General features: G+C 38.0%; 1 protein-coding gene across 1 annotated transcript; it reads right to left on the bottom strand.

Moving 5' to 3' along the window:
* Positions 1-1,084: 1,084 nt before the first annotated feature.
* On the bottom strand, positions 1,085-17,489 carry LOC116300895 (2-hydroxyacyl-CoA lyase 2). Its single transcript, XM_089040011.1, has 19 exons — positions 17,343-17,489; positions 16,852-16,905; positions 16,177-16,281; positions 15,726-15,804; positions 15,317-15,408; positions 14,606-14,682; positions 14,055-14,116; positions 13,766-13,839; positions 13,327-13,364; positions 12,799-12,899; positions 11,941-12,050; positions 10,864-10,987; positions 10,675-10,769; positions 10,064-10,103; positions 4,980-5,094; positions 4,326-4,463; positions 3,630-3,804; positions 2,395-2,493; positions 1,085-1,483 (listed from the first exon to the last, which is right to left on the bottom strand). The coding sequence occupies exons 1-19, from the start codon at positions 17,478-17,480 to the stop codon at positions 1,298-1,300; spliced, it is 1,902 nt and encodes a 633-aa protein (XP_088896137.1). The 5' UTR covers positions 17,481-17,489; the 3' UTR covers positions 1,085-1,297.
* Positions 17,490-17,573: the final 84 nt, after the last annotated feature.

The raw sequence follows: 17,573 nt of genomic DNA on the forward strand, positions 1-17,573 counted from the left end.
TGTCTTACCATATCAGACAATGTGTCATTCTTTTGGGAATAGGTGGGCGTACAATGACGTCATTTGTTTTGATCATTTAGCAACTTTAATTTATTATATCTCCTGAACTAATGAATCAACTGCTCTCAAATTGATAAATATTATCAACAGTTATGACTTCTTTATATTTCTTAAGTCCAATCGTTTATGGCTCAAAAGTTGATTTTTGGAAATGTAAACAGTACGCCCACCTATAAGATTCTCTGTTTGCATGAGTGGTATCCATATTCACGTGTCTTCTCATGCTCAACTGTTGAACAAATATATGATACTCTAGATGGTCACATGGCCACATGATCACATGGTGCACATGGTCACATGATACACATGGTCACATGATACACATGTTCACATGATACACATGGTCACGTGATACACATGCTCACATGGTCGTATGGTTACACATGGTCACATGATACACATGGTCACATGATACACATGGTCACATGATACACATGGTCACATGGTCGTATGGTTACACATGATACACATGGTCACATGATACACATGGTCACATGATCACATGATACACATGGTCACATGATACACATGGTCACATGATACATATGGTCACATGATCACATGATCACATGATACACATGGTCACATGATACACATGGTCACATGATACACATGGTCACATGATACACATGGTCACATGATACACATGGTCACATGGTCACATGATACACATGGTCACATGATACACATGGTCACATGATACACATGGTCACATGATACACATGGTCACATGATACACATTGTCACATGATACACATGGTCACATGATACACATGGTCACATGATACACATGGTCACATGATACACATAATACACATGGTCACATGATACACATGGTCACATGATACACATGGTCACATGATACACATGGTCACATGATACACATGGTCACATGATACACATGGTCACATGATACACATGGTCACATGATCACATGATACACATGATACACATGGTCACATGATACACATGGTCACATGATACACATGGTCACATGATACACATGATACACATGGTCACATGATACACATGGTCACATGATACACATGGTCACATGATACACATGGTCACATGATACACATGGTCACATGATACACATGGTCACATGGTCACATGATACACATGGTCTGAAATGGGCAAACCATTAGACCCAAGGCAAAGAGGTCTTACTAGGATAATCAAAGACAGTTGCTACGCGTTACGCTCAAGAAAACCAACTCGACATCCACTTTGACCATTACACTGATATCGAACCTTCCCTAAAATTAGACTTAGCAATAAGGGCATTGATTAACACTGCTTTCCCTTTACTAGAAAGATCCATGGCCTTCTCTAATGTCGCCTCTATATCTTCATCTGAAGATTGGTCTAGCTTAAGTCCAACACCTCCATATCCTTCTGCAACTTTATCGTAGTCTGTGAACTGTGAAAATATCAAAAACATATCCATAAGTTCTTTAATTATTTCAAAACAAAGTTGAAGTAAAACCTCAAAACAAACCTTAATAAAATGGACCCTACTTAAAATTGTCTTGAATCCGAGGTTAACATGGAAATACAAAAGAAATGCCACAAATCCCATCGCGAAAAAGAGTGCTTTCTTTTGTATTTTCGTGTTAGCCTTGCATTCATCCACGATACTTTTAGGGTCCATTATTTCAAAACTGAAAAAAGTTGAAAACATGAATAATACATTTCGGGTTTCCTGTGTTTTGCGTCATCAATACTGGTGACGTCATAATCGGCATTCACTGCGCTGAATGCATCACATTTTGACGATTTTATTGAGGTTTGTAAGTATCGCCATACATTTTCTTATAACATGACACTACAGAAACCTAGCTTGGGCTACCAGTGAATGCATGAAAGAAGAATTTCTTTCGCGTAGTTTTTGCAGCATTGAAAAGGTTGTATTTTTGACTATTTTTTCGCAGATTGCTGGATTTCTCGCTAAAACCTCTAGTCATCATGAAGCATTGATTCCTTTGCACCGCTATAAAAGTAATTTCAAGGTGGGTCTGACAGGGAAAAAAATACGATCGCACTCCGCCCTGGCTAAAGGAATGCTTGGTAAATACACCAGTTTCACATTCAATGCATACCCCTGTTTTTGAAGACTACAGACTCATTTGCACAGGCTTAGCCTGGTTTATAAGTCAGCTATTCACAGATACCATTAAAAGTCCGTGGGATTTCAAAACATTAGTATTGTTCAAGCTACACATTTTTTACATTAAAGTTGACATTTGCAAATGATCTCGTTTAAGCCTGAGGAGATTAGTCTTAAAACACAGAGCTATTTACGATATGAGAAAAGGGACTATTATATCCTACCTCTAAGTCACATGCTACGCTTGAACCAAACAAAGGCACCTGTTCTCTAGCGATCTGGGACCAACACGCATCATTACCAACCAACGCAATGACTGGAGTCTGCAAAAAAGTGTTAGAAAGTAACTTTTTTTAAACATTTAGCCTTACCTGCATTACAGTGCCAATCGAAAAACCAGGGGCACCTAGAAATATTCCAAGAATTTTTCTTTGTCAATCAGAAGCGTTACCTTTCCGTTATCTTGTGGTTAGAAAGTCAATTCTGATTGGCCTAAAAAACAATAGAAAACTCCTGGAATATTTCTGAGTGCTCACGGTTTTTCGATTTGCACTGTAACATTATTGCCAGGTGATCTAAAATAGTGATAATTAAATGACTTCACTGCAAATTGACAAGCGAGAATAAAAACATTGCAATCAAATTATAAAATTGTTGTGTCACGGTTATCAAGCGCGTATTCTTGGTTTGCAATCAATATCAAGAGAGCACAATAACAAAAGGGATGTCCGCCATGATGGAAGATATGACAAAAGAATTCATTGAAAAATGTTTTGTCAAATTCTTCCAACATGGCGGCTATGACGTCTATTGCAAACGAAGGATTAGCAGCATTATTTCTTTCATTTGCTGGCCTGGAAATCCGAGAGAGAAAAAGTGACATCTCAGTTCTGCAAATGTTCTCGATTCTCAATGGCTAACATTTTTCCCCAGTCAGATCAGCTGACCACGTTTAGTAAAATCTAGAATAAGCTAATAGTAAAATCTAGAATTGAACCAAAAAAAATAAATAGAGGATATTACATGGGCGCGCGGAGATACGAAATGTATCTTCGAGTGTTGAAAAGATCTCTCACGAGAAAGCGCAGCGAACGAGTGAGAGATTTTCAACATGAGAAGGTAAGTTTCATATCTCCAAGCGCCCATGTAATATTCTGTTTATTATATAATTATCCATAAAATCAACTTAACAAGCATTTTTATTATAATAACTAACTAACTAATAGCTTAAATACGGAAGGTAACGATATTTTCACATGTGAAAATAACATGTTATTAGTATTAGTTAGTTAGTTTTTCGAAGAGGAGGAATATAGGTATTTTATGGATAATTATATGATAAAAATTGATTTCTAATGATAATATTATAATAATATTAAAAGTAGATAATAGATATACTAAAGCTAAAGTGTGAGTTCATACTAAATATAGAATTAAAACTAAATATAGCGATGAATACCTTATGTCTTGTAAATGTATCAAATTCAGCAACACTGTATCCAAGGGAACCATCCCCATATATAATCCACACATCACTGTCAGGGCGACAGAGCTTGGCTCCAAGGGCAAAACCACCCCCCACCCCTAAGGTTCCAAATGCTCCAGGATCCAGCCAGGTTAATGGTTCTCTTGGTCTAAAATATTCAAGAAAATAATGATTAAGCTGCTTTATTAGCCTTTATTAGGTGACGAGTGTGGAGAGACAGGACCGCCATTTAAAGTAGTCATCTGAGCCACTTGAAGGTCTAACCATTTGCAGATGAAATTACAAAGGCAGCACCTTCTCCTCAGTTATTTTAAGACCCTGAGTGTTGGTCCAGCCGGAACTCGGACCATGACCTCCCACACCAAAGTCTGATGCTCAACCAACCAAAAATTTTATACGACATCTTGGAAATATGTAGAACAATGAATGCAGGATCAGTGTATTTAAGTGCCATACAATAAAATTTTTTTTCTAGTTTTGGTACACATATGAGCTTTCAGGTAACGTAATTTCATTTGCCATGAAAATTCATGTGATGCCAAAGCAGCTCAATTTGTAAGACAAAACAAAAGAATTTCAATCTCCTGAGAATTGGAGACCTATTGCTATGTCCTACGAATTGAGCTGCATTCCGATGTGTTGGAAGAGGACTACACCAAGAGTGTTCACCTCAGAATGTAAGCTGCTGTTCCAACAAAGTCTCCCCCATCAGCAACAATCATGGAGTCTTTCGACATGACTCGCTCTAAACAGTGTAACAGTTTAAGAGGATTCAGGTGCTGGGTGGTGGTTTCTTCCGCTTTAAGGCTGTGAATGAAAGACAATTACCTGATCAATGGACAGTATGATGTCATAATGACAGTACGACATGCCGTAACATGAAAAGGTTTCATGGTTCAATCTGTGAGTTAGCCACGCCCTGACCTAGATCAGCCCAGAGGTTGTTTCAGGGTTCGATCTGTGAGTTAGCTGTGCCCTGACTTAGATCAGCCCAGAGGTTGTTTCAGGGTTCGATCTGTGAGTTAGCCATGCCCTGACTTAGATCAGCCCAGAGGTTGTTTCAGGATGCAATCTGTGAGTTAGCCACGCCCTGACTTAGATCAGCCCAGAGGTTGTTTCAGGGTGCAATCTGTGAGTTAGCCATGCCCTGACTTAGATCAGCCCAGAGGTTGTTTCAGGGTGCAATCTGTGAGTTAGCCATGCCCTGACTTAGATTAGCCCAGAGGTTGTTTCAGGGTTTGTTCTGTGAGTTAGTCATGCCCTGTCTTAGATCAGCCCAGAGGTTGTTTCAGGGTTTGATAAGATTTGAAGGTTTGACTGTACCTGTTAGTTTTTTCCTTTTCCAAATCTCTTTCTTTAAGCGTTTCTACCCAGTCCTTAGGACATGAGTAGCCCTTGAGGTTTTCACACAGCGATACCAAGAACGATGCTGGGTCACCTGAAGAGAAGACATTGGGTACTTTATGCAATATAGACTGGGTCACCTGAAGGGAAGCCATTGGGTACTTTATACAATATAGACTGGGTCACCTGAAGGGAAGACATTGGGTACTTTATACAATATAGACTGGGTCACCTGAAGGGAAGACATTGGGTACTTTATACAATATAGACTGGGTCACCTGAAGGGAAGTCATTGAGTACTTTATACAATATAGACTGGGTCACCTAAAGGGAAGACATTGGGTACTTTATACAATATAGACTGGGTCACCTGAAGGGAAGACATTGGGTACTTTATACAATATAGACTGGGTCACCTGAAGGGAAGCCATTGGGTACTTTATACCATATAGACTGGGTCACCTGAAGGGAAGACATTGGGTACTTTATACAATATAGACTGGGTCACCTAAAGGGAAGACATTGGGTACTTTATACAATATAGACTGGGTCACCTGAAGGGAAGACATTGAGTACTTTATACAATATAGACTGGGTCACCTAAAGGGAAGACATTGGGTACTTTATACAATATAGACTGGGTCACCTGAAGGGAAGACATTGGGTACTTTATACAATATAGACTGGGTCACCTGAAGGGAAGACATTGGGTACTTTATACAATATAGACTGGGTCACCTGAAGGGAAGTCATTGAGTACTTTATACAATATAGACTGGGTCACCTAAAGGGAAGACATTGGGTACTTTATACAATATAGACTGGGTCACCTGAAGGGAAGACATTGGGTACTTTATACAATATAGACTGGGTCACCTGAAGGGAAGCCATTGGGTACTTTATACAATATAGACTGGGTCACCTGAAGGGAAGACATTGGGTACTTTATACAATATAGACTGGGTCACCTGAAGGGAAGACATTGGGTACTTTATACAATATAGACTGGGTCACCTGAAGGGAAGTCATTGAGTACTTTATACAATATAGACTGGGTCACCTAAAGGGAAGACATTGGGTACTTTATACAATATAGACTGGGTCACCTGAAGGGAAGACATTGGGTACTTTATACAATATAGACTGGGTCACCTGAAGGGAAGACATTGGGTACTTTATACAATATAGACTGGGTCACCTGAAGGGAAGACATTGGGTACTTTATACAATATAGACTGGGTCACCTGAAGGGAAGACATTGGGTACTTTATACAATATAGACTGGGTCACCTGAAGGGAAGACATTGGGTACTTTATACAATATAGACTGGGTCACCTGAAGGGAAGACATTGGGTACTTTATACAATATAGACTGGGTCACCTGAAGGGAAGACATTGGGTACTTTATACAATATAGACTGGGTCACCTGAAGGGAAGACATTGGGTACTTTATACAATATAGACTGGGTCACCTGAAGGGAAGTCATTGGGTACTTTATACAATATAGACTGGGTCACCTGAAGGGAAGACATTGGGTACTTTATACAATATAGACTGGGTCACCTGAAGGGAAGACATTGGGTACTTTATACAATATAGACTGGGTCACCTGAAGGGAAGACATTGGGTACTTTATACAATATAGACTGGGTCACCTGAAGGGAAGACATTGGGTACTTTATACAATATAGACTGGGTCACCTGAAGGGAAGTACATTGGGTACTTTATACAATATAGACTGGGTCACCTGAAGGGAAGACATTGGGTACTTTATACAATATAGACTGGGTCACCTGAAGGGAAGACATTGGGTACTTTATACAATATAGACTGGGTCACCTGAAGGGAAGACATTGGGTACTTTATACAATATAGACTGGGTCACCTAAAGGGAAGACATTGGGTACTTTATACAATATAGACTGGGTCACCTGAAGGGAAGACATTGAGTACTTTATACAATATAGACTGGGTCACCTGAAGGGAAGACATTGGGTACTTTATACAATATAGACTGGGTCACCTGAAGGGAAGACATTGGGTACTTTATACAATATAGACTGGGTCACCTGAAGGGAAGACATTGGGTACTTTATACAATATAGACTGGGTCACCTGAAGGGAAGACATTGGGTACTTTATACAATATAGACTGGGTCACCTGAAGGGAAGACATTGGGTACTTTATACAATATAGACTGGGTCACCTGAAGGGAAGACATTGGGTACTTTATACAATATAGACTGGTACTTTATACAATATAGACTGGGTCACCTGAAGGGAAGACATTGGGTACTTTATACAATATAGACTGGGTCACCTGAAGGGAAGACATTGGGTACTTTATACAATATAGACTGGGTCACCTGAAGGGAAGACATTGGGTACTTTATACAATATAGACTGGGTCACCTGAAGGGAAGACATTGGGTACTTTATACAATATAGACTGGGTCACCTGAAGGGAAGACATTGGGTACTTTATACAATATAGACTGGGTCACCTGAAGGGAAGACATTGGGTACTTTATACAATATAGACTGGGTCACCTGAAGGGAAGACATTGGGTACTTTATACAATATAGACTGGGTCACCTGAAGGGAAGACATTGGGTACTTTATACAATATAGACTGGGTCACCTGAAGGGAAGACATTGGGTACTTTATACAATATAGACTGGGTCACCTGAAGGGAAGACATTGGGTACTTTATACAATATAGACTGGGTCACCTGAAGGGAAGACATTGGGTACTTTATACAATATAGACTGGGTCACCTGAAGGGAAGACATTGGGTACTTTATACAATATAGACTGGGTCACCTGAAGGGAAGTCATTGGTACTTTATACAATATAGACTGGGTCACCTGAAGGGAAGACATTGGGTACTTTATACAATATAGACTGGGTCACCTGAAGGGAAGACATTGGGTACTTTATACAATATAGACTGGGTCACCTGAAGGGAAGACATTGGGTACTTTATACAATATAGACTGGGTCACCTGAAGGGAAGACATTGGGTACTTTATACAATATAGACTGGGTCACCTGAAGGGAAGTCATTGGGTACTTTATACAATATAGACTGGGTCACCTGAAGGGAAGACATTGGGTACTTTATACAATATAGACTGGGTCACCTGAAGGGAAGACATTGGGTACTTTATACAATATAGACTGGGTCACCTGAAGGGAAGACATTGGGTACTTTATACAATATAGACTGGGTCACCTGAAGGGAAGACATTGGGTACTTTATACAATATAGACTGGGTCACCTGAAGGGAAGACATTGAGTACTTTATACAATATAGACTGGGTCACCTGAAGGGAAGACATTGGGTACTTTATACAATATAGACTGGGTCACCTGAAGGGAAGACATTGGGTACTTTATACAATATAGACTGGGTCACCTGAAGGGAAGCCATTGGGTACTTTATACAATATAGACTGGGTCACCTGAAGGGAAGACATTGGGTACTTTATACAATATAGACTGGGTCACCTGAAGGGAAGACATTGGGTACTTTATACAATATAGACTGGGTCACCTGAAGGGAAGACATTGAGTACTTTATACAATATAGACTGGGTCACCTAAAGGGAAGACATTGGGTACTTTATACAATATAGACTGGGTCACCTGAAGGGAAGACATTGAGTACTTTATACAATATAGACTGGGTCACCTGAAGGGAAGACATTGGGTACTTTATACAATATAGACTGGGTCACCTGAAGGGAAGTCATTGGGTACTTTATACAATATAGACTGGGTCACCTGAAGGGAAGACATTGGGTACTTTATACAATATAGACTGGGTCACCTGAAGGGAAGACATTGGGTACTTTATACAATATAGACTGGGTCACCTGAAGGGAAGTCATTGGGTACTTTATACAATATAGACTGGGTCACCTGAAGGGAAGACATTGGGTACTTTATACAATATAGACTGGGTCACCTGAAGGGAAGACATTGGGTACTTTATACAATATAGACTGGGTCACCTGAAGGGAAGACATTGGGTACTTTATACAATATAGACTGGGTCACCTGAAGGGAAGCCATTGGGTACTTTATACAATATAGACTGGGTCACCTGAAGGGAAGACATTGGGTACTTTATACAATATAGACTGGGTCACCTGAAGGGAAGACATTGGGTACTTTATACAATATAGACTGGGTCACCTGAAGGGAAGACATTGAGTACTTTATACAATATAGAATGGGTCACCTAAAGGGAAGACATTGGGTACTTTATACAATATAGACTGGGTCACCTGAAGGGAAGACATTGAGTACTTTATACAATATAGACTGGGTCACCTGAAGGGAAGACATTGGGTACTTTATACAATATAGACTGGGTCACCTGAAGGGAAGACATTGGGTACTTTATACAATATAGACTGGGTCACCTGAAGGGAAGACATTGGGTACTTTATACAATATAGACTGGGTCACCTGAAGGGAAGTCATTGGGTACTTTATACAATATAGACTGGGTCACCTGAAGGGAAGCCATTGGGTACTTTATACAATATAGACTGGGTCACCTGAAGGGAAGACATTGGGTACTTTATACAATATAGACTGGGTCACCTGAAGGGAAGACATTGGGTACTTTATACAATATAGACTGGGTCACCTGAAGGGAAGCCATTGGGTACTTTATACAATATAGAAATATCCAAATGAATAAAACAACACAGTAAATTTTACAGCTGTAGTACTATTTTAGCCCAGGCTAGAGCCAAAATAGAACAAAATGCCATTTTGACCCCACAGAAGCCATTTAGGTATGGGTCTATCAGTACTGTTTTGGCCCCCTTAACTAGGCCAAATCAGGGGGGAAATCCATATAAGGGGCTAAAACAGTCCCAAAATCAGAACTTAAAAAATGGCCCCTACCGGTAGTGCCAAAATAGCCCTACTTTAAGGAGGCCACTATAGGGTCAAAATTTTGGCCCCATTTTTGGGGCCAGAACCTCCCTATCTGATTCACTGTGAACCAGTCTGAATAGAAGAACTAGTTACAAACCCTGGATTGCTATGGATGGCTTCCAAAACATGTCGGAATTCTGATGAAAATAGAAACAAAAATATGGAAATAAAAAAAGTTGCCATTAAATGAAAATGTCAGTCAAAATGATCACAATAACCCTATTTCCCTTGGGAGTAATTGATGTTTTGCCCACTCATCAAACCACTTGTCATTCCCTAGAGTATAATTTTTTTGGTTAACAGTTGCACATGAGAAGACACATGAATATGGATACAACTCAAAAAAGAATATTATTCTCAATGAAATGACATGTGGTCTGTAATTGAAAAACATTTCTCCCAACTGAAAGTATATTTAAAAGGATCTATATGTGAACAAAAATTGTGGAGGTCATATTTGATATTTTCTAAAACATTTTCTGGACAAAGCTATTTAACATGTTATAGAGTCATTAGCATGTTAACTATGGGTAGATATATATGGCATGCAGTGCATGATGGGATAATCCTTGGTCTTCTTCTGCGTCCACACTTCACTGGAGAATTTCATATGGTAATTTCATATATTGAAAAAAACTCTTTTCTTATCTTGGTATTTATTCCCTGTGAAAAAATATAATTTAAAGAACCAAAGTTACAAACTCTGACCTTATAAAGCTGAGAGTGGTTCCTATTGACGGCAATGACCTTGGACTTCTTGCTCAGAACTCGTCCATAAGACAGCCTAAAGTCACACACGGTACCTGCAGCACAAACACAAAAAAATGCATCAATAGAAATGAAAAAAAAAGTGAAAAATGCACTCACTGTTAATTAAAATGACGTGAGCATATATACCTGCAAGTATAACAAGATCAGCTTCTTTAAGAGCGTCACGTCTTCGTTGCCTGATGTGGAGAGGGCTGTTTCTGCCTAACATACCACGAGACATTCCTCCAAGAAAACATGGAATACCCAAAGCCTGTGTAGAAAATATGACACAAATATTATTTATACAACTATATTATTTTCATATTACTGTGTACATTTGGGATTAGGATAAGGTAAGGTAAGGTAAGGTAGATTTTATTTGGCATCTTGCACAAGGTACATCAACTGTAACCCAAATATTATACAATAATATACTAATTATTCATATGTTTTTTCCATATGATCATTGTCTATCCTTAATAATTTCTTTTCGTAGATTCGTAATGTCATATATGAATTTAGCAATAATTTTCTGGGTAATTTTAACATCAGGTGGATTCATCAGAATAGATCGTCGTGTTGCATTTTCTCTCTCTCTATCTCTGCATAAAGCCCACTTCTTTTTTCTCCATATGTGACTTTTAATAAGAAGTGTGCTTCATTTTCGGTTTCTTTTTTGCAGATTGGACATTCTATCTTCAACTTTTTTGTTATACAGGGTTTGGCATAACATGTCAGGTGTGAGTAGAGTTGTTTCAAGTTTGTTGGTTCTCTGTGTTTCAAGGATTTTTCTCTGGGTTCTCTGGTATCTTCCTTTGCAAAAATCAACTTCTAAGTTCCAATTTGATTACAGAACATGCGCCACAGGATTGTTAGACAGTGGCTATCAAGATTGACCCTTGGAAAACAAGATAGCATAAATTTTGTTGTTGCTAATTCTGTATATGAGGATAGATTTCCCATGCATCCCCAACTCCTTTTAAAAAAACAACTTCACCAAGCACAACAAAGTTACTGCCAAAAATGTAAAGGGAACTTAACCGAATTTGCAAATGACATTATTTACAGAATTTGGAAAAATTATTTTAAAATGTTTTTTTTATTTGATCAAATAAAACTATATATATGGGAGGGTTACAGCCTCCCCCCATCCCTCCCTGCATCCACCCCTGATATTCCTAGCATGATACCTTCAAGCTGTCTCATATTTGTTTGAAACATTACCTCTAAGGAGTCTCTAAGCCTGTCTGCTGGAATTGGTGGTAGCGTTGCTTGGCTACCAAGAAGAATGACTGGCTTCTTGGACTTTGATACTAGCTTCACACACTCCATCGCTAATGGAGAAAGGGTTCATTACTATAACTTTCAATAAATGAACATGAACCACAGGCTAACCAAGGGTAGATAATCACTGATACATTACTAAATAATACATTTAAAAATTCACCAACGATATCTAGATTACCATATATGGTGTACTTGGTGTTATGGTCACCAAAAAATTTGGGCATTGTGTCATTATTGTTGTACGAATGTACTGAAACTCTTACATAGTTTATCAACTTCATTTAACTTGATTCATCTATGCTTATCCTATATCGTAATATATTTTTTTTAAATGATTTTTTAATCCTTGAAAAAGCTGAATGATTTCTATAAATCAAATTCATAAATTGTACATTTATAATTCACCTTTTCGGCATTAGCTTGGATTGTTTAACAGTCACCAAAAAGTTCAGACATTGTTCTCGGATTTCCATAGAAATTCACTGACTTTAAAGAGAAAATTTAGGTAGATTTCTTTAGTTAGCTATCTTAACAGCAGTAAGAAAATCCAGCTAAAAAATGATTATGTAGAACTAACTAAACATTAACCAAGTAAATAGTTCATTTAGAATAAGTACATTTGTACAGAAATTTGAGAACAATGTCCGAACTTTTTGGTGACCGCAACACAATCTAAAACAATTTATACCCCAAGACGGCTAGCGCCGAAAAGGTGAAGTAGTATATTAGTACATTTCCAACTTGTTAGTACTCAAGCTAAACCACTCATGATTCAAGGTCCATGAGAGTGCTTACCTTGTGAATGTTGTGGCAGAGGGATATGAACAGGCAGTGGTTTGACTTCTTGTTGGTCCCAGGCACCAGCAAATAGACAATGTAGATGGTTAGAAATATACCTGCAAGGGAAAGTTAATAGTTTATATTAAAATAGATGGCTGTCCCTTTTTCCTGTCCCTTACAGGCAAGTGCTTCTAACACATCCTGAGTGCTTTCGACACTTCCTATGTGCTGTATTACTGAACAGAACATGGATGAAAGCTGTTTTATTAGTCTTTATCGAAAGAAAGAAAAAATGTGTTGTAGTTTTTAATACTGTTTTCTTATACTCCCTAAAGCGGGCTGCATGCACATAGATTAATTGTCTTACTCAATTGATATCATGCTCTGTTCCTCATACAGCACAGTTCTTGACCAATCAGAGTGTGCAGTTTCATTTAGCTTTATTATCAATAATATACTTTCTTATAATGCTGTAGCAGTAGACTTCACTTGAGCAATTTATCAATAATATTTCTATTCCAAAATACATATTGCTCAACTCACCAGTTGATCACAAATTGTACAAATCCCCTTGGGTTTTCCTAGGAATGGGAAGTTATGAAGAAATGAGAGTTTAGTTACACATAATTTAATTCATAAAATAACAGACCACATTTGTCTTGCTACAATGTTTTCCCATTTCAGACCACTTGTCATTCCCTTGCATATTATTTCTTTTCTTAAGGGCTGTCTATGAACATGGATACAACTTCAACAAATAATCTTATTCTCAAGAGAATGACATGTGGTCTGAAATGGGAAAGCTTTACGTCCAAAGTAAAGAGGCTTAGACACTGGTCTATTTTTCTTCTCCCATTTCTTGCCCTCCTTTTCCAATTTTGACTATTGGGCTCCCTGTGGGAACTACAAAGAGATTCAATGAATGCTTCAAGACCAGATCTTCTTAAAAGGAATATGAAGAATGTTATTTCATAATACCTACCTTGATACCAGATTCCCTTTTTACAAGTGAATATGGATAAAGAGTATCAATTGGGAATTCAACAAAAACGGGCCCTGAAAAAAAATTATCTATTATTATTTATTCATTATTTATTTATTTATGATAACGGTAAAAACTCCAAATAGTTACAATAACTGATAAACTGCAATAGGTTTGAGTCCAGTGAGAAAGCGAGAGTACAAGAAAATGAGAGTACATAACTATATACTGTAGATGTTTTAACGGACTTGTCTGGAGCTCACTTCTGTTCTTTGTAGACAAAACATACCTGGAGTTCCAGATTGTGCTTCTCTGAGTGCTGTACGTAGGACTGGAATTATATCTGCAACCCTGAAAAGGTTTAGGAACAAATCAATCAGCAGAATTTGAAGAGCATTTGTCAAAATGAATCTCATCAATAAAGGAAATTTGAAATCATTGCTCAGGGCTAGAAATAATGGTCGGACATCAAATATATCTGGCCAGAACTGCGACTTGTCTGGTCAAAGCATTGCCTTGCTGGACATTTTGACCAGTAACCACCTTTAGCCAGAAATGAGGTATGAGGTATGTGTTTCCTGTTGTGCAACCGACCCTAATTTTCTTGTCAATTTTTGCCGACCCTAATATTTTTTCATTCCCAAATGCACCACAGGGTTCCCAGTAAGCTAATTTCGACTGTTGTATCAGTAAAAAAACCAGACCTACCGACCCCAATTATTTTTCTCATGCAACAAGAAACACACTTATTTTCTTGTTTGGCCTAAAACTAATTTGGCCTGCAGTACTCTTGACCGGCAACTGATATTTTAAGCCCTGCTGCTGCAGTATATATCTAACCTTGTAACAGTAGCACAAAACTTGCACAAAGGTTTGAACAGAGACATCTGATCTATGTCTTGCAGAGCACCTCTTCCCTTTAAGTAGATAAACAAAACCATATGATTAAATGAAGTTATGAGGCTTTTTATCATATTTAGATAGATTTTATTATTTCATTTTATTATTATATTTCAAATTTCTAGACTTGTTCTGTTTTTCTTTTTGTTTCTTAGCCTTTTGGCCTTAACGCTTTTTAGAATGTCGTTATTATTATTATTTATATATAGATATGTATTTATTTAAATTATTGTAATGCACTTGCGAACATATCTGAATGAAACGCAATATAAGTAATAAATTATTATTATTCATTATTATGCTATAGAAATCTTAAAGTAAGATAAATGTCAAGCTTGAAATGGATACTGGTGCTCAAATTAATGGTTGGTCAAAGAACAATGTCTGGCCAAAATTGGTACTTGTCCTGCCAAACTCTTCTTATTACCTAGGCCAGTTCTTTTGACTGGTCACATTGATCCGGTCATGTAGAGATGTCTGGTTATGTAAAGCAGCCATTATTTTTTCTGTACACAAATTATTACATCTTGTAACTTATGTATAACAAATCCTCTTTATGTATATATTAATTCACATTATTATATGCTGATAAATGCATATCTCTTTTAACTTGTCTAGATACAATAATACAAGTCTTAGAATTTTATATACTTTCAAGAGTGTCGCAGCAGCTCCTCCGATCAGTAACAATGGTGATTCTGCCATTTGAGCATTCTTGACTGCTGTAACTGTGTTTGTAAGACCTGTTGGAAAAAAAACACCAAAGATAAGTTAAACATGTAGCATACAATCAGTTTTAAATAGCTATGAACCTAGTAATATTGAAGAAGAGATAACTAGCTAAAAACTAGGGTGAGTTGCAGACTCCGACGAAGGACTAGCGTCCGAAACGTCAGTTTTTTCATCTTTTCACGGTGTAAAATTTACCCTTTTATCATTACTAATATCAAAGAGGGGGGTCTAGAACCCATTGGACCCTATCCTGCCAGCATGCCTCTGAATTGCAACAGCTATGATCACAGAACACCATTATATAAATTCCTAATTTTTGGAACCTTACCTGGTCCTGCAGTGACAGCAGCAACTCCTACTACTCCTGAGAGTCTTGCTACTGCATCTGCAGCAAACACTGCCGTTACCTAGTACAGAATACAGACATTTACATGTAATAACATATATACTTTAATTATCTTTGAACTCATAAGAAGAAATAAGAACACTCAAAATGCTAGGAATACCCCAAAATGCATAGTGCCAGTCTAGCACTGTATATAAATGCCAAGTTTCTCCTAAAAAGACATAAAATTACAGTATCTCTCGACTAGTGAGAGAACTTTCGATGGATTCTTTGGGCAGGTCCGGAACCTTTTTTTATAAAAAAAACCTTCTGTCTTGGAGGAAGCCAGGTATTGTCTGTTGAAAGACTGTCTTTAGTTTTAGCTCACCTGATCAATACACTTATAAAATGTTTCTAAAATTGTACAGACTTGGATTATACATTACTCTAGTACCTCATGTCTAGTGTCTATAACTTTTATCCCATTGTTCTGGCTGGCAACAAGGATTGGAGAAATATGTCCTCCTACCAATGTAAACACGTATTTGACTCCATGTGCCTGCAACATGACATAATATATATTAATTCATAATATATTTTAATTTATAAAACTCAAAGGTCGAATAACAAGGGATCGACACAATTTAAAAGTTCTATCTAAGCTAGTACATCTTTGGCGAGTTTTGCCCCAGTTTAAACAATCAAACAATCATGGGTCATGGAGTACCTTAGTGAGGCTTTGATTGGAAAACATTACTGACTAGTATTCATATATGTACTACATAAGACTAAACATCAGGGGAAAAGCCAATACTAGAAAATTTAAAGTATGAGCAAAAAGTGTGTGTGTGTTTGAGGGGGGAGGTGTACAGCCTCCTCCTCCTCCTCCTCCTCCTCCTCCTCCTCCTCCTCCTCCTGCTCCTGGTCCTCCTCCTCTTCCTTCTGCTCCTGGTCCTCCTCCTCTTCCTCCTGCTCCTGGTCCTCCTCCTCCCTCCCTCCCTCCCTCCCTCCGTCCTCCCCAGACTCTCCCTCTCTGTGGTCCCCGAAAATTGTGGGGTATGCTATTTCTTGTTATAGTACAGTCAGTATATTGCCTGAAGACTGTTTCAACTGGTGAAGAAAAACTCACTTTTAATACTTCAGCAACCAGCTCACCTCCATGTTTTGTTGAATGCTCATCTAACTATAGTACAGATAATCATGTAAATTGATAGATAGCAAGCATATAATCACTAATTAGCTCTTTTATATAATGATTTTAATAAACTTGTGAAATACACTATATAGCATATTTATCACTACTTCACTTTAATCTGTATTTCTGACTTTAGACATTGTTTCACGGTTAAAATGCAAACCGCTCTATTGGGCAATTAGACCCCTTGCCGCAACTCACAGACCAGGCTAATTTGGAGGACAATACAATGAAGTTTACTTTACTAAGGAGTAAAATTATATTGCTTCTCTTCCAAATTAAGCTATAATAGGAGTATAGTATACTAAAAGCGGAATGTCTAGGACATCCAAGCCAAACGTCACATGACTCAAATCCTCTGACTTACATCAGATTTGTTCGGAAGAGCTTGCCCATAGTTTGATTCATGCAAAATTTAAATTTACCTTGTACAGAAACTTGTAGTGAATTCTCAGCTTATAACACACATAACCAATCACTATTAAGATAAAGGAAAACACTGCTAATGCAGCCAGAAATCCCGTCTCCAAAGCTCCAACATCCATCTGTCTACCCATCTCCATCTCGTGGTGAACAACTGGACCTCACGTTGTCCCTACCCTCCCCTCCCTAAATTATTTTGATAGGTAGATCCCAGTCCTTGCTATTCCAATTTT

Source organism: Actinia tenebrosa, unplaced genomic scaffold, assembly GCF_029948245.1.
Source record: "Actinia tenebrosa isolate PJP-AT-01 unplaced genomic scaffold, QUT_ActTen_1.0 PGA_scaffold7__59_contigs__length_16204524, whole genome shotgun sequence".
Classification (NCBI taxonomy): Eukaryota; Metazoa; Cnidaria; class Anthozoa; order Actiniaria; family Actiniidae; genus Actinia; species Actinia tenebrosa.